General features: G+C 39.7%; 1 protein-coding gene across 4 annotated transcripts in view; it reads left to right on the top strand.

The window, feature by feature from the left end:
• The window catches only part of AP3B1 (adaptor related protein complex 3 subunit beta 1), a 290480-nt gene that overhangs the window by 244932 nt on the left and 24403 nt on the right, over positions 1-21145 (top strand). For 2 of the 4 annotated variants that reach the window (XM_067569102.1, XM_067569101.1), the window contains exons 23-24: positions 7419-7650; positions 11384-11468. In XM_067569102.1, the coding sequence (XP_067425203.1) occupies positions 7419-7650; positions 11384-11468 (317 nt within the window). Of the gene's footprint in view, positions 1-7418; positions 7651-9677; positions 10183-10805; positions 10957-11383; positions 11469-21145 lie in introns of those variants that run through there. The other 2 variants (XM_067569103.1, XM_067569104.1) reach the window with 2 other exon arrangements.

Below are 21145 nucleotides of genomic sequence, written 5' to 3'. Positions count from 1 at the left end.
TGGGGGCCATTTTGGCAAAAAACCTTTAATGTGAGAGCCACATCAACTACTAAATTAACACATTGCTTGATACTCCTTAATGATGTCATGTTACAGAGCAACTAATGTAACTAAATCAAAGTCTGCTTGTACAATAAAAGGATACCTCTGAGCGAAAGTGTGCCTGTGGCTCCTTGACTTGGTTCATGCAGTATTTGTAGTCTGTCATCGCAATCCTAATAAGGCAGTCCAAATGTTCATTGGTCAATTTGTTCCTCTGTGTTCTTTTCACAATATTCATTGTTGAAAATGTAGATTTGCAGGTATACATATTGATGAAAATGACAGCATTTTTTGTACACAATGTTTCAGAGATGGGTATTGTGTATCAGGCACCATATTCCAGAAATGATAAACACCGGTCTTAAGTTCAGACTTCATGATGTCATTTGTCTGAAGTTCCACAATTTCACTCTCCAGGTTAGCTCGGTCAGAACAAATGTCTGTGATAACTGGGGACAGAGATGACACTGATACATGGAAGGGGTTCTTATTATACAACAGATATACTTAGATGTACTTATTGGCACACATCGTACCGTGTGGTCAATGTGACATGTAAAGAAGGTGGACTTTGATAGGCTCGGTACATATTCTAATGTTAAAAATAAAACAAATTGGAAGATAAACAATTAGTCAGGGAGCTGCAATTAGGGTCGATGGGAGCCGCCACTGGCTCCCAGGCCTTGCAATGAAGAACACTACTCTAGAGTGTCGGTTCCTGCATGTTCCAAGTACCAATTCCCAGTACCAGGACCCAGTACCTGGGCTTTAGGCCTTGCATCAGTTGCAAGAAGACTCTGCCAGTGAGTGATCCACATTCCAAGTGTCTAAAGTGCTTCAGGGAGGGCCATGTCAGGGATCATCATCAAATCTGCAGGGACTTTAAGCCCTGGAACAGAAAGGTTAGGGAGTTTAGAGAGCATCATCTTCTTATGGAGACTGCCCTGCATTCACCATCTGAACTTTCACTGTTGGGATGGACATTAAGTACTTCTACCTCTGTCAGAAGTGCCACAGTGCAACAGCAGCAGGACTTATTGGGAACCAACAACTCTGGAGGCATATGCCACAGGACGAAATGTGTTATTCCTCTCAGAACCAGATTCTCCAGTAGAATGAGACAAGTCGTCCAGTACCAATTAACTTTGTCTGTCTTACCTGCCAGTAAGGTCAAATCCTTGGTGCCATAGCCGACTTCGGACTGTCCAGTATCCCCTCACCTAGTGCCATCCAGAGGCAAGCCAAATATGCTGTCCCTTGTAACAACATCTCCAGAGGTTCATCACCGGTCTCTAGTATTGCACTGGTCAGGCGATTCAGGTTCCTTTTTGGAATTTGATATAGACACCTTGCTTCTGGAATAGAAGGTGCCATTCACCTGAGTCAAGAGGATTCAAATCCAGGCACCTGGCAGATGCCCTATGGTGGTCCAGGGACGTGCATCTGTGGGCTTGTAGAGGTTGGGAGCCTACACCCTACCACTGGCTGTATTGGAACCCCTGGGGTTTTCCCCACCATCACCAGATCCTCCCAACTTCTTCTCTCTGGATGGATGAGCAGATGACAGGATAGCTCACATATGGAATCTCAGGAAGTTACTCCTGGTACCAACACCAGTACCAAGAAGAAATAACTTCCATCTGGGGATGTACAGGATGTTACAAGTCAATCTCTTTTGCTGTCCTTCTCCCCAGATGAGATGGTGGTGTCTGGGGTGTCCTCAATCTCTTTAGGATGACTACAGGGCCTACCAAGAACTCCTAAAGAGGATTGATTCTTCTCTGACATCCGGGTCACGGTCCTGTAGGAGAATTTCTATAGACAGGTGGACATACAGGGGTCAGCAGGACTTTCCTATGTGGCCGTACCTACAAATGAGGCCATGCTGGAGTCCACAAGATTACTATGACAAACTCCATCATCTCTGCCACCAACAGCCACGAGTATTGAGCACAGGCACCATGTTGCTCCTCAGGACTATGAACATTTCTGCATCCGTCCCTCACCAGGTTATTTGGTTGTCTCGGCAGCAAACAAAAGAGCATATCTGGAATGGTCATCTTCAACCCCCAAAGAATAAAGAAACAAAGACTCAACCTTTTCAATAGAAAGATTTATTCCACTGCCAGCCTGCAGTTGTCGTATCTCTAACCAGTGAGCCCTGCTGGCCAGATAAGATTTCTCCCTCTGGGACAGTGTTCTGAAGTTCATGGACAGATTACCAGAGGATGCCAGGCATTCAAGGTCATCTTGGAAGAGAGCAAACTTGTGGCTAGGACCTCTCTCCAAGCTGCATTAGATGGGGCAGATTCAGCAATCAGAGCTAATAATAATGCACAGGAGTTCATGGCTTCAAGTTTTGGGTCTTCCACAGAAGGTCCACCGTATGATAAATGATCCTTTGAAGGTCTGATCCTATTCTCTCAGCAGATTGGTAGAAGCTTCAAAGATTAAAGGGCTATGTTGAAGTACACTTCATTCCCTAAAAAGAAACAATTTCACCCATAGTTGTGCCAGTGATACCCGCTTTTCACACCTAGACAGCATGACCACTCAAGGAAATGGGAAAAACCAGAGGGGATGACACCTCCTCAGTTTTCTTCTGTGGCAAGTTTGTCTAGACAGCCAGGAAATTCCAAATCTGCTCAATTGCTTTGTCGATGACAGAATACCAGTGTGTCCTGGGCCAGTTTCTCTTACTCCTGTTTTTTTCCAACAGTTTATGCCGCTTCCTGTATGCTGGGGCCTCTATCACCACAGATGAGTGAGTTCTAAGTACTGCAAAACTGGGATACACCCTTCAGTTTATTTCAGCCCCTCCCTCCCACGCCCCTTCCCTCTTCAGAGACCACTCTCTTGAGGCTGTCTTCCTCCCAGAGGTCCAATCTCTCCTTCATTTGGGAGCTATAGAGGAGGTTCCTTCTCTCCAGCCAGGGAAGAAAAGGTTTTATTCATGTTACTACTTGATGCCAAAGGCAAAAGGAGGCCCATCCTAGAACTGGAACAAATATATAAAGAAAATAAGGTTTCTCATGGTTACCCTTGCCTCTATTTTACCAGTTTTTTATATAATAGAGGCTAGGGTGATCATGGGGAACCTTACTTTCTTTATATATTTGTTCCAGGTCTAGGATGGACCTTCTTTGGATTCTGTTGACTGGTATGCTGCCCTTGATTGAAGGATGCATATTTACATATGGCTATTCATCAAACCCACAGGCAAGTCCTAAGATTCCTGAGTAACAATACCCATTAATTGTTTACCATCTCAGTCTTTGTCTTATCTGCAGTTCTTCGTATTTACAAAATGCATGGTAGTGGTGACCCCATTCCTAAGGAAAGCAGGGAGGCAAGTATTTCCATACCTGTTCCATATCTTTTCTATGGCTGGTTTGAGGTCAGTCCAAGAACTAGGTAGAACTCAGTCTAGTCAAGATCCAGTCCCTCTTCAGTGTTCTGGGTTTGTTGATGAATGAGGACAAGTGAGTCTTCTCCCCAGTTGAGAGGGATAGAGTTTACAGGGGCAGTCTTGGATTCTACAGTAACCAAGAGCTTTCCTACTGCAAGCCAGATTCCAGACAGTGTTAACCATTTCCAAAGACCTAAAAGTCCATCCAATGTCAACTATAAGGAACTGTCTGAGACTTCTGTGACACATGGCCCACTGCACCAATGTGTTTCAGCATGCCAGACTTGATCTCCGAAAGTTAGTGTTGTTTAAAGTTAGTGTATTCCCCAGCTCATCACCCATTGGGCATGCTCATTCAGTGCCTGCAAGAATTCAGTGCCTGCAGGACTGGTGGATGGATGCAGCCAACATCTGTATGGGAGTTCCCTTCAGCCCCCCCCCCCCCCCCCCCCCCCCCCCCACACACACACACTGACTCTATTTCTGGATGCCTCTTCTCTAGAGCAGGGAGCTCACCTAGGCAACCTAGGTCACAGCAACATTTAGCTCTCGTGCAGGAGTTGAGGCTATTTATCTAGCCTCTTGGGCTTTTGTCCCTCACATCAGGGGGAGAAACTCTGCATGACCTCATAGACACACTGCAGTGAAGTTCTGTGTGAAAAGACAAGGAGGGGCACGGTAGGACAGTCTCTGTCAAGAGCCAGTACGCCTTTGGGAGTTTTGTATTACCAACATGATTCACCTTAAAGCATCCCACCTTCCTGAGGTTCACAACAGTTTGGCAGATCACCTGGGCAGATCTTTCTGCAGAGATCATGAGTGGTGTCTCAGACCGGATATGGTGAAACTCATATTTCAAACCTGGGGGCTCCCTCAGATAGACCTGTTTTCTACTCACCACAACAAGAAGTCAGCTCTTTTATTCAAGAGCAGCACGTAGGAGGTTTTTTGTTTTTTTTTTTCTTTAGAGGTTTTTAAGCTGTGGCTTGACAAATTGCTGGCTGGGATGATTTAGTTGAGGTTAGTCCTGCTTTGAGCATGGAGTTGGACTAGATGATCTCCTGAGGTCCCTTCCAACTCTAATCTTCCATGATTCTATGATCTCTAAGGGCCGTCCTTGTCTTGCAAAGACAAGCTGATGTATACCTATCCTCCTGTTCCTCTCATTCCTATGGTGTTGAGCAAGCTCAAGCAGGATCAGGCCCACAAAATCCCATCCCCAACATTGGTTCTCCAGTCTGCTGAGCCTCTGCACCAGGGCTCTTTGACATTACTTCCAGATTCCAACCTGATCCCCAGGCTCCTGGCTGATTCCTGCATCCCAGTCCATCTGTGCTCTTCATTTTATCAACTGGATGCTCCCTGGTTGATGACTCAAGAGGCGGTGTGTTTGTGGGAATATACAAAACATCCTCCTGCATAGCAGAAAGCCTTCTACTAGACATGCTTACCTATTGAAGTGGGAATCCTTTTCCTTATGATCACAGCAAAAAGGTGTTTTGCCAGTCCAGGCCTCTGTCCAGCATGCTATACCTAAACATCCAACATCTGTTCACCTGAAACAGCAAGTCCTATCCATTAGATGCATCCAGGTTCACCTTGCATATGTTTCCTCTTTCCACCCTCTAATCGCTGGCCACTCAATATTTTTGAATTCAGTGTCAATTAGGTTCTTAAAGGGTCTGGACAGGTTATATGCCCACGTTGCAGATCCTATCCATCTCTGGGACTTTAATCTGGTGCTAACAAAGTTGATCCTTTGAGCTGATAGCTACCTTTACTCCATCTATCCACGAAAGTAGCATTTTTGATAGCCATTACATTTGTGAGAAGAGTGACAGAATTACAAGCATTAGTAGCTGATCCTTTCTAGAAAATCTTTTATAAGGACACAGTATAATTATGTCCACATCCAAATTGTTTTGACTAAAGTAGTATCAGAATTCCACCTCAATCAAGCAATTTACTTAGCAGCTTTCTTTCCTAAGCCCCGTTTGCATAAAGATTGAGACAACCCATATCCTGGATGTTAAAAGAGTGTTAGCTTTGTACTTGGACAGGACTAGGTTGTTTAGGTCACTCTCCCAGCTGTTCCTGGCTGTTGCAGACAGGATGAAAGGCCTTCCAGTTTTGATCTAGAGAATTTTGTCCCGATTTAGTCTTGCATACATCTGTGCTATGACATTGCTAATGTAACCACTCTAGATAAGATATTGGCACTCTCCACAAGGTCTCAAGCAGTTTTTGCAGCTTTTCTGAATCAAATACCTATAACAGATCTTGGTAGAGCTGCAATTTGGGCATTGATACATACTTTTACAACTCATTATGCTATTTCCAAGCATTCCAGAGATGATGCCAGGTTTGGATGGGTAATCCTTGAGTCATTGTTTAGGTAAAGTCTGAAATCAGTCTCCGGTTTGAACTGCTTATGAGTCACCTTAAGTGAAATGGACATGTGCAATCTTTCAAAGAAGAAAAAACAAAGTTACTAACTGTTCTTTGAGATGTGTTGCACATGTCCATTCCACGTCCCTTCCTCCTTCCCCTCTATATCAGTCTGTCCAGTACAAAGGATCTGAGGAGGGTCGAGGATAGTTCTGCTCTTCTATAACCATGCAGTACCATGAGGCAGCATAAGGCTCATGCACGGCCCCGATAGGTACCGCTAAGGGAAAAATCTCTGACACTGGTGCTCACACATCTGAAGTGGAATGCACATTTGCAACACATCTCGAAGAACAACAGTTCCAGAGCAGGTTAGGAACTGTTTTATCTGACTGAGTCTTCTGCACATCTTGCTCAAGGGAAACCAATCACAGCAGGTAGAATACTATTTTATTTCCTTTCAAGGGTGAGATGATCTATAAAAATGACCTGAAAGGTTTTTTCCAGCTTACTTTTCTGTAATAAGCATGTGTAGGACTCCCTCTTCTGGCCTTCAAGCAACCACTCCCCTTCCAACCTCTCCATGCTCCTCCTCATATGTAAGCTCCCCACAAACCAGGATACACCAACTCAAAGTGGCATCAGACCCTGTCAGAACAACAGATGCAAAACCTCAGACATATCTCCACTGCTACAATAATCCTCACTCCCCATAATGCACCTTTCAAGATCTCTGTGTCGTACACATGCCTATCGCAATATATGGTATACCTCATCCAGTGCACTAAATGTCCCAATAACAAATGTGAGTGAAACCAGACAATTGCTATGCACTAGAATGAACTCACACAGGAAAATGATAAAAGACAAAAACACCCTATCACCTGTGGTGAACACTTTTCACAAAATGATCACTCTATATCTGACTATCGGTCCACATCCTCAAAGGAAACCTGCACAACACTTTAAAAAGGCAAGTAAATTCATAACTTAACTTTAGACACTAAAAATCATCAACTGAATAGAAACACTGGATTTATGGTTTATTACAACAATCTGTAACCCACTGACCCCGTTTCTTGTCCTATGACTTCAGAGGTGTTAACGGGCCATTCTACCTTGAATGGTCCTTTAGAATATATGCTAGACTATCCAGCTTGACACAGACAAATCTCAGCTCAAACAGTTAAAACCTGGCAAAATTATCAGCAATTGGAAGTAGTCTTATGATGGAACTTTAACTATAAGCTGAGCTGGTAATTCTCAACACCAGAAATTTTGTCGTTTGAATTCATGCAGTTCCAAATATTTCCTTTGTTATGTCATATTTGTGGACTTGAATATTTTCAACCTGTTCTAATAGTTTTTCCACGCAGCTTAACTGTTGATGAAGTCAAAACTTTAAGGTGTTTTCATGGAAATGCCCTTCATCCTGCATTCCTTGCACACCCAAATCTCCCAAAGAAGAGAGACGGAGCTCTAGCTAGTGTAGTATTTAACTATCACATTGTTCTTATTCTGCTATCCACAAGAATTGGCTAATACATTGTTCACTAATTTTTTAACTTTTATGTAACAGGTCAGTACTCCAGTCTTTGTGCCAATGAAAACTCATGAACTGCTTCATCGAATGAGTGGGAAAGGATTAGCAGCTCATTATCACTTCTCAAGGCAGCCGTGCATTTATGGAGATCAAATGGTATCTGTACAAGTGACATTAACGAACACCACGGACCAGAAGTTAGAGAATATTCACATAGGGGAGAGAAAGCTACCTGCAGGCATGAAGATGCATGTGTTTAACCCAATAGGTAAACAAATCATCTTTTAAAAACTAACTATGCAAGATCCTATTCTTTCATTTAGTTAAAAACATGAAATGGAAAATACCAAATGTATTGATTTTTTTTTTAGTTTTTTTTTTTTTTGTTTTAGAAATTGACGGAATAAAAAATCAACTTTTTAAAGCATTACATGGCAAGGATGTGTGTAGTTTAACTAGGTGTCTGTTAAAAGGGAGTACTTCCAGTGCAGTTAGAATTAATCAAACTGTATAGTCATACTACATCTGGTTGTAATTTCTTCGGATCCCTTCATGTGAGGTAGAATACACCAGGTCAGTCCTAGTCAGTACTTGAATAAAATCCCTAGAGAAATTTTAATTGCTATAAGAAATGATTATTAAGTAGGCAACACTCTTTATTCGGAATCTGTGTTGAACCAGAGACCCAGGATGGCACAATACCGCAAGAGGTGATTTCTCTCAAATGAGACAAACAAGAGCTGACCAGAGGACAACAATTCAATTTTGTGGCAATTTTTGAGGATTCAGAAATTGTTTCCACATTGGAAAGAAAACCTTTTGAATTTAAATTAATTTGTGAAAAATTAATTGTTGGGGTGGTGACTGTGGCTAGCCTGGTGGTTAGAGTATTGGCCAAGGATGTGGGAGACCTAAGTTAAGTCCTTCCTCTGCCTGACGCAGAGCAGAGCTTTTCAGGCAGAACAGTAATCTGAATCTGGGTTTCCCGTATCCCAGGCAAGTACAGTAACCACCCAGCTATTGTCTCTCTCTTTCTGTCTCTCTCTCTCTCTCTCTCTTCTCTCTCTCACAGACCTAAATTTTTTTGACAAAACAGCATGTTTTGGCAAACATGTTCTGACCATCTCTGGACTTCACCACGGTATTGACCATTTAGTCAGAAAATGCCATGCCATTCAGAAATGTGTATTACTGAGTTAAGTTATTTTCTAAAATTTAAGGAAACTTATTTGAAAGGTAGTCTTATGTTGGAATGTTTTAATGAAACTAACATAACAGTAAAGATAATTTAAAAGAAATACGTTATGAATTTGAAGTATGAAATGTCCTTAACTATGACTTGAAGGAAGATGATGACTTGAAGGATTTCTTTTGGCTTATTCTGAAGTAGGAAGGTATATGGTAAGGTGGGAAGCATAGTCTCGTAATGAGACTGGAACTCGAGACCTGGGTTCAATTTCTGGTTCAGCCGTGGAATTTTTTTAACCCTGGGTAAGACATTTAATGTACCATGTGCCTTCATTCTCCATCTGTAAATGGGGCTGGTACTTCCCGATGTCATAGAAATTTTGAAATCCATTGATTATGAGGTGCTCATATGATCCTCATTATTTTATGAGTACTTGGATAGATAGTTGTCAGTGATAGTAAGAGAGGGAACAGGAGAGAGAGACTTCTATTCATTGTTCATGTAATTTAATTTTCTTTGACTACATAAAAATAAAGCTCAGTTTAAAATATCCAATGGCTGAAATGTGAATTTTCCAAATATTAAACATTGCAAATGTTAAAAACAGTAGTGTTAACTTTTCTGGAAGCTGGTGTAATGAGTTGATGAGATGACATTTCATTGACCAGTGTAGAACAGAAGAAATAAATATCAATTTCTAAACATGTTTTGACACAGAGCTGGAGAGCTTTCAGATTCTGAATGAGAAAGATTGCCATGTTACTAGCAGTGGCATTTTTGACTGCCAATTAATATATCCTCCCACTTTTTACTTTGAAAAGGACCAAAAAGAGCCAGGCAAAAATTCTTTTTTCCAACTGACTGCTGTTTGGTCACTAGAGTAACTAAGCAGCTATCTTAGGACAATGACAACTGGAGGTTTGTGCCAAAGAAATGCCAAGCCAGTTATGTTTACATCTAAGAAATATAAATGGTACTTAACCACTTTTCACTTACTTCAGAATAAGCTTTTCATGCTATGGGTAACAAAACATGTGGTCAAGTATTTTGCAGGGATAACATTTGATTCAGTTTGCATTTTAAGAATCTCTCTATTATTTTTATAGCTAAACATCTACTTCAAGTTGGTTTTAAGTTGAACTGAATGGCGTCTACCATCTGGATATATAAATAAGCTTTTAGCGTGAGCTACACTGTCTGTATGGAGAGGCAGTAGCCTCTCTAGAGAGAAGTTTGTAATTCACTTTTTAACCCAATTTTTAACTTCTCTTCTAAAATCCACGGTGGAATATCTCTTCAAAATTCAGACATAAAGACTGGTAGAATTTTTACCAGATTTGAAGCTAATCAAGAGGTTCCATTCTTGTAACGCCTTTAAAAATGGACATGTTCAATGGAATTTTTTGCTACCTTTTTCCTAGCCCCCAGAAAAAAAATCTGACATGGATATATTTGTGGTACCCACCCTGTCCTTTGAAACCTCAAGCAGAAAAGAAAGCAGAAACCTCACTTTCTTCTGGATCTGCAGTTTTTATACCTACCTGCGTCTTATCCTTTTCAGTACATTTTGTGTTTTTGTGTTTCTCATGGGTATTGTCTACTTTAGGAAAATTAAGCCCCATAATTCCACCAGGAAAGCACAGTGGAAATGTCAGTGTATACAGGCATTCTTACCAGTCTTCTAACCTTACTCTGCAGCCAGTAGCTCTGCCAGTAACAAGTGGTAAATTGGGCATGGAGTATTTCTTTCTTGATGCCACACTGATCCTTATACAGACTTGACTTTCTTGAAGCACTTTCTGCTTTATTCTGCATTATTTGAAACCCCTTCCCCCCATGTTTTCTGTGTTCTTCCACAAATTGCTTTGCTGCAGTTAGGATTCTTTATATTTCTCCATATCATTAAACAACTGACTCCTCCTGAGTTCCTAAACATGTAGAACACAGTAGCACAAAAGTTTTCTCTGTCCATCCATTTTTAATTTGACATTTCTTTCTGTAATGTTTTCTGTTTAAGTCTCTTCCTGTGTGTTGTCTCTCTTGTACTGTTCTTTAGCTGAAGTTGTCCCCCAACAACCACTTTTTGTATTTGTTCCTTTGGTATCAAAGAAGGACCCAGTTTCCCAGAAACATAAATCCTTCAATCTGCAGTAGTAGTGTAGGCTTAGTATGGATCTGGCTCTGAAGAGGTTCAAGAAACAAACAATGAACTTACTCTGGATATCTTCATTCAGGAAGTGCTGCATTCTGCACTGCTTGTAAAACAAAGGATTATCCTCCATTTCAAGTCCATAATCTTCCCAGCCTCCTGTGTAACCAGTGCAAACAAAATTGGGAGAGAAGTAGGTCACACATTGACTATTGAATTTTTTAAACTTTATTTTTTCCCCCTTCACTGTGTAGTAATATGCATTTTAGTAACGCTATTGTACTGTCTTGTTCGTCCAATCTGAAAACTAAAGAGCACATGGTGTTATGCCAAATGAAGTGCAAATCCTGCTTCAGCACACAAGCAAATAGATAACATGTGACCTTAATGTTTTTCTGTAATTGTATGTCCCTGCTGTTTTAATATGAAGCCTTGGTTCACTGATGGTGTGACTAAGATTGTAATAGTAATATTTAAAATGTGTTTGTTGTAGGAAGTTTCTCCCAAGACACTTTAAAAAAAAATCTGGTTAAAACCTCTCAAAGTGAGAGAAGCTGTAAATATTTGCTCTTTTACTAGAATCAAATTTTTGTGTTTAGATTGGCAGATCTGATTTTTTTTGGGGGGGGGATGTGCACGCTTAATTTACATGTTCTCTTCTAGAATTTCTTGAGCCTGAGGAATCCGTTACTGTCTCAATGGGTATTGACTTTTGTGATTCTACTCAGACTGCCAGTTTCCAGTTATGGTAAGTTTGTTTTTGTTTTGTTTTGGTTTGGTTTTTGTTTTGTTTTAATATTTGATTGTTCTGAATGGAAATGGAGGGGAGAAATGTTAGTCATTGCCTTGTTTACACAACCTCTTTCATAACTATATTTAAAAAATATTTGAATTTGCTCTGATTATATGTTGAATTAGTTTGAACTCCGACTAGAAATTCTATGGGCAAAGTGCTTGTTGTATTTTCTACATTTGTTATAGAATTACGCAATATAGCTCATAATAAAATGGACCTTCAAGAAGTGTTTAGAGAAATGAGGCATAGTAATTTGTCACCTTTACTATTCCAAGAATAATGGAGTTTTTTTCCCTATCAGGATATTTCCAAATGATTTTTTTTGAAAGTTTGTAATACTTGATGAGAATTAACTTATGAAAATATATTAAAGTCACAAGATGTACTTTCAAATCTGGATTACCTAAACAAGTCAGTTTCTTCCGTTAGGTACCTGACCATGGTTCTTTTCTTTTCACAAGTTTGGTTTGGTAACTCTGAGGTTGCAGATGGATCCTGCCACTTGATGTTAACTGAATTTTTAGAAATATATTTTAATATTCAATTTAAAAATCAAGAAACAAAATGAAGCCAAAGAAAAGTATCATAACCAAAAGTTGAATGCTCATAAAAATGCAGGCATTCACTGACAGCAACAATAATTTTTAAGGGGCTCTTTCTCTATTTGCAGTTGCTTGAGCCTTCCTAGCCGTTCCTGTACCTGGATACTGCCTTTTTATTTAATTAGCTGAATAATTATTTAATTAGCTGAAAGTATTTGCTTGCCTATAGCATTAGTATCTCTCCTTGGTTAGGACCACCTCCTTCTTGTTCCCACAGGGGGCAGTTTACCCCAGGGTCTAGTATAGTGCCTCTATTAGTATAGTTTCTTCCTCTGTTGTAAGGGTTTGCAAATCAAAACACATCAAACCTAAGGGATTTAATACTATTAAAGGGCCATCACGATTGTCCAGGATCTATGTAATAGGCTTGTTGTGCTTGTCACTCAAGTAAACTACCCCCAGATTTGCAAGCAAAACAATCCTCTTCCTAATAGTTTTAAAAAAAAATAGAGAGAGAGAGATGAGGGGAGAGGGGGATAAATTAGTAGGTGGCTGGCCCACTAGTGTCTGCCATATATGCCTTGCATGTTTATTTTTATATATATACTTTGCTCATCGTTATCATACCTAAGCGCCTGCATTGTATCTGAGTTTCTTGCATCTTTTGATTTAAGCAGGAACGGTGCCTGCTCACACATTGAGAGCTCCATTGTCAGGCAACATGAATTCATGCAAAAATAGTAGCAGAGTCCAAACGCTTTTTCCCAAATCACTAAATGAACCCGCTTGCTAATCTTTTCTTTCCCCTTAATATATCCTGAAATAAATATTGCCCAAAGCTTTTCTCACCACTTGACAATTCCATGACCCACGTGGTGTGGCATCCATATCACAGTGCACCAAATCAGTGAAACCTTTCCTTCTAGAAGCTCTGTACTCTTGTTTATTTAATCATTTAAAAAATTACTGTGCTAGTTTGGAAATTTTTGTAACTCCTTAAAGACTGGGGATATAAGATTTGTAGTAGAAAATCTACTGTGCTTTCACATATGTTAAACATGCTACTCAAGAAGAGCCACTGCAGATGTAAAATTCTCTTTTTTTGGAGGGAGGGGAGATGGTTTACTATTGAAAATGTTTGTTTTTTTCACCAGCCCTTTCTTCATACAATATTCATTTGTACTCTAAGTCCCTAGTGTGAGGTTATTTTAAAGATATTCTTATTTCCAACAGGATGCCTTTGGCATGTTAGTGTATGCACAGGTTATGTTGTTGTTGTCTTTCTGGATGATGATAGCAGCAGTGGTATTCAGGAACTGATCTGAAATCTTTAAAAATATGCTCATTTTACTGTACAGTGCATTAGTCTGGCACAGGCTTTGTTTTGACATAATGAGGGAAGCAGAGTTCTAGGCAATGCAACTTCATAATTACTACAAAAATGTGAGGTATCTCGGTCTCTAAATACAAAAGTACGTAGCTTTTTTATTCTTAAATTATGTAAAATGTCAAAATTATTTTCATTTTAACAAAGGTACATTCTTTTTTAAAACAGAGCAAATATTTTTCTTTTAAATACACCCTTTAAGTATACAAATGATTCAGTTCCAAACTTGCATCATTTATTGCTGAGAATCTCTGCAGTGATGAGTATAAGCAATGTAGCATAACACATTGATTTTATGCAGATCATCACCTTTATGTTTTGGGAGGTCTGCTATATTAGTGATATATAAAAACTGATTACTTTCTCCAACATTGCCTAGTAATTGTTTATTATTTTCCTATTAGACAAACAAGACAGATCAATATTCCTGAACACCAACCAGACTATGAGTAACATCACTGTAAATAGATTTGCCTCAGACACCAGTGCTGTATTCATTTTAATGATTTGGACAATGTGAGCCCAATGACAAAGCTCAAGCTAAACACGAAGTTTAAAGTTAAATTAAGAATAGGAATTGCTTACTTTGTTTGCCTCACTGTTTAATTAAACCCTTTCATATTTGAGACTACTGTTGAAGGGGGAAAAATAAAGATAGATAATGTACTTTAAGTGAAATTTGCTGTTTTATTGTTCCAAAAATCCTGGTATTATATATGTGTATATCAGGAGATTCTGTATTTTGTGGTGGTCTTTCAGCCACGTGAATCTGTTTCAGATACACTCAGTGGCAGCTTTTTTTAACTCTCCATACTTTCTAAAAAGTTTTTTGTTCAAAAGCTTGTGTGGGGAAGTGTGAATTTTTTCAAGACTATTTTGACAAGTGCCATACACCTTTATTTTGCTGTATTGTCTTGCATGAAGATATATATGTATATCATTTATTTGAGCTGCTTGGGGCATGTTCAGCAGTAAAGCATTCCCCAATCATAATTATTTTCCTACGTTCTTCCAAAAGGAGCACTTTGTCTTGCATCAAATGTAATTGATCCTGAAGCAGTGTAATCACAATTACTCACTTTCTTAATTGGCATGCCCAAAATCAGAAAATGGAAACCGATCGGCAGTGTTTAAATCAATAGCTTTGTAGTAGTGCTTGTGGGGGTTGGGAGATAGTGGTAATGGGCAGATCAATTGGTCTTGGATGCCAGTCATTGACTGTGTGTTTTGCATAGTAAACACTACTTTTCTTCTTGGAGATGTAGTGTTAGTGGTTCAATAAAAACAAACTATATCAAGAAAAAAGCAAGAACGAGTAATCAAATATTTAGATCATTTTTAAAAGATCTTAAACTTATCAAGGGCAATGAAGGAGGAATTGTAATGTACAGCATTGAAAGTTCTGAGAGCTTTGAAAGACCTCCCTAATAAGCACTATTTTATTAAGCAAAGCTTTCCAAGATCACATACCTAATTAGAGAGAGAGGAGAAACTTTTTAACTTGAAAACTGTTCCTAATGCATTTATTTAGAACATACATTAGATTGCTCACCTTGTCTGCTCATAGTGAGAACATCTCATCACCACCTTTCTTGTGCGATCTCACAGCAGATGCACTTTTTCCCCTTTCACTTAAGTTCTATCTAGTAATGCTATTTGTGTATGTTTTTAAAGAAGTGTGAGTCAGGATGAGTAAATGGACCATTCTTCATCTTCTGTAAAGCAGTGTGTACACATAGGCACTTTTACCCTATATGTGTGTGTTGGATATTTAGGGTTTCCAGCTTCCCTAATCCTTGTTCCCCTGTTTGCAGACAAAAGCCTTTTCCAGATAAGCTCCTATCTTATTTCAGGGGTTGGTGCCAACTTGGGACATGAAAAGAAGGGAAGGACTCCTATTGTTTGCAGTATCTACGGCCCTAAAAGATCTGGGGAAGGCAGAGAAAGTGTGTTCCTCCCTCCCTCACCAAGAAAATAAAGAAATAAACCACACAGACCTCTAGAGGTGGTGTAGTGACCATCAGAAGCCTACGTGGGGCTAGGGGGAAGGGATGGAGCCTGTGGTATTTGTATCTTTCCAGAATCTAGGAGCCTGAGGGGTTGGAGTGGGCAGAATGTTACCACAACTACTGAGAAAAGGGAAAGACCGCTGAAGCGGAATAGGAAAAAATGCTTGCATGCACATCTTTCTTCTCTCCCCTCCCCCAACATAATGAGCAGACTTGTAGGCAAGGAAATGCAGCGCACACTGAAAGTTGGCAGAGAGATGGTGATGGGTACAGGTTTGGTTACCAAACCCAGCCCCAAGCACTGAGCTCCTGCTCCTCCCAGTGCTGCCACTGAAACCATTAAGGGCCAGTCTGCACTGTCCTCCTGGCAGCACTTTGATCTGCTGCTGGGAAAGAGGGGAAATGGTGCTGTGCATCCACCTACCTCCATCTGGCCAAGACTTGTCTGAACAGCAGATTTGCCCACCAAAGCTGGAGGTTGGTATGTCAGGAAGGTGAAATCTAGCAGCTTTTTTTATGAAAACTGCCAGGAAGGGAACTAGACCTGCTCTCTTCAGTCTCTTCTTACTCATGAAATTTTATGCTGCGTGTCTTTTAATGACATGGGCGCTCCTTTTCCACAGATCTTGATACAAATTTTTGAAGAAGCAAGTATCCTCCCTTTTTTCGGGCACCTCTGTACCGTGATGCTGTAGAAATCTACCTAGACTTACTTCTATCTGCCATCAAGAAGAAAAAGAAAAGGATCAGTCAAGGGCCCTAACATCCAACATTCTCACAAAAATATTGAGACTACAAAAAAAGTAGCTATTTACCAACCCTAAGCACAAGTCAGTTTAAAAAAAGAAGTGCATGTTACCCAGGTATAGATGCTAACTTGTTTGATCATCACGTAATAGCATCTGAATAAAAATATACAGGAAGCTATATAGAAAGTGTAACAAAAGCAGTTATTAGAGAAAGAACTGCTTTCATATCACTCTTAATCACATATTCATCTGCTAATATGGTGTTTCCCTGGACAGTGCTTTGTCAGCTGATCAGGAAGTTGTTGCTAGGTTGTGTTTGTTTGTTTGTTTATTTATTTATTTGTGATTTAAAGCTGTTGGACATTAAGACAAGCAATCTGGTGCTTTCCCTCCACTGTCATCACTCTAAAGCCAGCCACTAATTTGCCTACCTCCAGAAGGCAAGTGCATTGGGCTGGATGACTGACCTGGAGGAAGAAATCCTGGGTCTGAACAACTGTTCCCACCTCTGCAAATCCAGGGCCTTCCTTAGCCATATGTGTCTCTTCCTTTCCTCAGAGATCTTAGTTAGAAAAAGTAGAGAAAATCCAAACACCTCAAAAAGGAGAAATCAAGAGGAAACTTAAATATTGTTGTTCTTTTCTCTCCCAACTTCTCTTCCTGTTCTTTGGATCTCTTTGAATATGAACAATGGTAAATTAAAATCAGTGTGTTCCTCTGCAGCACACATGTTCGATACCATGGCCTAGCATGGTATTCTAGTTCTGTGATTATCAAGGGAATAGGAGAAAGCTAACTTTGTATCTGGAAGCTATATCCCCCATGCCTCCATTAAAGAAGCAGGGGTCCTCTTTAATGTGACCCAGACCCTGTCTACACTTACCTCCGAGATTCGGCGGCAGTCAATGGGAGCTACGCAAGCTACGTAAAAAACTTGAGTAACTCCCATCGACTTCTTTGCTCCTCTTCTGCACGCCGTCTTCACTGCACTGTGCCACTTGCGAAGGTGGTCTTAGTACGTCGATTTCTGGATTGACTGAGCGGGTCTTCACTGACTGCTCAGTCGATCCAAAGAAATTGATATGACGGCAGCGACTTTGCCACAGTCAGTGTAGTCATAGCCTTAGAAAGCATTATCAAAACCAGTGGGTGCAGGCCTGCAAAAGTAGGTAGCTGACTTTTGTACATTTAGAAGAAATTGATAGGTGCTCAAATACTATGGTGTTAACCAAGGTATAAAAACCTAGATAGAGAATTAGTGGGCAGTGCTCTAATGTTTTGTATGTTTCTAAATGGTAGTGCCATTTACGTTAGTGCTGTCCTTGTCCTGTAAGTCTACCGTTATCATGGATAAAGAGGACCTCTTCCTCAAGATCATCAGGAAGATTAATGGTAAATAGCTACTTATGGCTTTTGCATCTGATCCCAGGACACCCTGTCCAAACAGGTGACCAGATTCTTTGGGAGCAAACTGTTCGGCAAAAGAACAGAAAAGTGACCAGTAATAGAACAACCTTCCCATTGCAAGCATCCCAAAGAAAATTAAAATCATGCTCCTCCCAAAGGATCAAACATTGATTTTTTTAATGTCATTTCATCTTTTAAGATGATTGTTTCTCCCCCTTTGTTCTAGTGAAGCATTATCTCATGTTCGTTCAACTTTCTTCAGTGCATTGGCTATAGCACCCATATAGTCTGAGATAATGCCATGCATCTGGCGAAAGCTTTCAGAAGAGCTCTGTGTGACTTGAAAGCTTGTCTCTGTCATCAACAGAAGTTGGACCAATAAAAGATATTACCTCACCCACCATGTGTCTCTACAATTTAACTGGTTTTTTTTCAGGCAACAGTAGAATTAATGTTGAGAACTAGCTTGCTCTGTACCTTATTAAGAGTACTATTCCATATTTAAGAGATTCTGCTGAGGAGTGGGGTGAAGTGTTCTCAGACATTCTTGGCTTTTGTTGCAGAACTCCACCCAGCAGACTTTTAATTGAGAGGCTCTATTTTGTACTAAGGTTGTAATTTCAAACGTATATTAGCTGCCATCAGAAAATGCTGAAAACCTTTTGGTTTGAAAACTAGAGAAATCTGCCCACACAGATTTTATGTACAGTGGCTCTTTGTAATTCTTCACCTGATATGACAAATTTTCTGTTGTATTTCATTATAAACGTAATCTCCTAAAAGACTTGAAGCCAGAGCACTTGCAAGAGATGTTTGAGTAGTTTTAACTGATCTTCTGGCACTCTTAAAACTATTTCTAATAGGAACTTTTAAGCTATGAAATAATTCTTACAGGTTTTGATATATAGTAAATTAATTTTAAATAGGCTTGAATTCAGTTATTAGTTACTACATTATATTATGCAAATTACATTCTTACTATCCAGATTTGTATTTAGTAGCAAACACTTTAAGTTAAGTATTTAGTATGATCATTTAAAAAAAAAGTTATATCCCTAATTAAATTAGATATAGAAGACAACCCAGTATGTCTACATGAGTGCTTTTGGCTCACCACTGGAGCACCAATGGTCATGCCAGTCCCACTGTGCTCCACCTTTTCTGGCAAATCGCAGCCAGGTCATGATTTAGACCCAACCCTTCTGGGCTAACAAAGTCCAGGATCCTTACGAAAGGTCTTTAATCCTGACTCTGGGTCCTGTAGTCTTCACACTCTTCTTTCACCTTTCAGTCATCCTTATTCCTTTCTTAGGGCCTCTTACCACCTTCCCCAGTCGCTGGTAAGGGAACCTAGTCAGTCTTGCTATTCTGGTTCCGAGTCCAAGGACCCTATAACCAGTATACAAGGTCTGCTCCTTGCTGCTGCCACCCTGGAAGTCTTGCTGCTGTAGCCTCTTTGTCATTCTACCCACTGCCTCTCGAAGTTCAGCCTTCTTTCAGGTCCAAGACTCACAGGGTTCTTCCCTGGAACCTCCCAGCAAAATCCCAAACTAAAAGTACAAAAGCAAACTCACTTTTGCCCTCAGACTTGATCTTTCATCACTCTCTATTCCTGAATTGAATACCTCCCAGTTCTTTCTCCTTGGATGATCCCAATTCTGCCTTCTTATCAAGGCTCACCACTGGAGCTTTCTCCACCTCCGTGGCTGCTTTGTGTTTCTCGTAGCCTCCTGCCAGACTTCTCCGCTCAGGAGAGGATCCCAGGGCCATCTCTCCCCCTGGGCTTCCTACTTGACCCTCCTAGGATTTCTAGTCTCAGAGTGACTGCAGAATTTCTCTCCTGAAGTCCCTTTCTAATCTATGCTTTCTTTCTCTCTCTCTCTCCCTCCCTCCCTCCTTCTCCAGCTGGGGTTCATCTTTAATTAAGCATGGTCTACACTTCAGGTGCAGCCAGGTAGCATAGTTGGCATCTTAGTTTTCCCCTGTGTGTGGTAGACACCATAACAGATCCTTATATAAGGACCTAATAAAACAGATACAGGCCTGGAAAAAATACCAACCTTTAGAGTCACTGATATTCAGTGTAAAGAGAATTATACTGATTGATGCAAAGGAGGAATGGTTTTCTGCTACTGAAAAACAATTGTATCAAAGTAAACCAGATCTCATCTAATGAGCATAAGAACAAGCAACAAGACTTCCTTTTCTTTTCTTTTTTTTTTTGGACACCTAATGAGCAAAAAATCTATTGAGAAAGTTGGAGAAAAAGGAAACTGGCATCAGATTCACAAAACTATTGTAATGGCTTTATTAAGAAATACTAATGAGTTTGAGTTCCAAAGGGGTAGCTGTGTTAGTCTGTTAGCAAAACAGCGAGAGTCCTGTGGCACCTTAAAGACTAACGACTGCCCACGAAAGCTTATGCCCAAATAAATTTGTTAGCCTTTAAGGTGCCACAGGACTCTCGTTGTTTTACTAATGAGTTTCGTTATTTTGGCGGGGGTGGGGCGGGGGGAGGGAAGGGTGTATTATTTGGTTGGACAATACTGAATAAGGGTCCTCCCATTGCTTTAGAACATTGATAATTTCCATCTCTCCCACTATAGAAGGATTAGACTGTGTACATCTGGAGACACTATATCGTCAATATAGTAGGTCAGATTAATGTATAAATAGCATGGGCTGCGGTAGATCTGTTCAGCTATAGAGATATATGATTCATGAGTTACCAAATTGTTAACCTACAGCATGCTGAACTATCTCACAATCGTTCTTGGTTACATTTTGAAAGTGTTTTGTTTTTTGTTTTTGTTTTTTAAGTTATTGTGAAGGTGTCATTGAAACCCCTTATAGACATTTGAGTTCCAACTGGCCTCATAAGCCATATAGAAAAATTTTATCTGGGGCAATTGGCTAAAGATTCATCATTTCACTCCCAAATTCTTGGTGGTGGTGTATAAAAAAATACTTAAATGAAATAAAATATAAGCGTTAAGTCCTATTTCACAACCCACTTCAATCTTGACATATACTGACTGCATCCTTGTTACTTCAGTATTCTGTTGTCATTAGATAGACTGACAACATTCAAACTATATATGAAAAATAATGACTGTCAGAATTGTAAGGAGGGATAGAGTTAAAAATTATTTATAAAATGGAATAGCAACCTATGACGTAAATCATTATAAAGCTAATCTCAGCCAGAATTTTAAAGAATCATTTTAGTGTATGTTTACTGAGCATGGATTTAGAGTAATGTAAATTATTGTTCTTGTTGTATTACATTTGAAACATCTACATTTGATATTTAAAAGCTTAATTACAGCATATTGAAAGTTTAAAAAGTCAAATAATTTAAAAATATATAAAATTCCCTTCTAAATGTTTGCCCTGCTAAATTTGTAGCCACTGGATAAACTACAGTAACCGTATTTAAATTTTAAGCAACTGGTGCATAAAACAAATATTTTTCTGATTTCAGATACTGTCTTAAAATTTTTTTAATAAGAGGATTAATATGACTTCTATATTA

Source organism: Emydura macquarii, unplaced genomic scaffold (genome assembly GCF_026122565.2).
Source record: "Emydura macquarii macquarii isolate MOO-44397 ecotype Brisbane River unplaced genomic scaffold, CSIRO-AGI_Emac_v2 contig_2897, whole genome shotgun sequence".
NCBI lineage: Eukaryota > Metazoa > Chordata > Testudines > Chelidae > Emydura > Emydura macquarii.
Note: the sequence above shows the minus strand (reverse complement) of the source record. Positions and strands in the feature narration are given on the sequence as shown.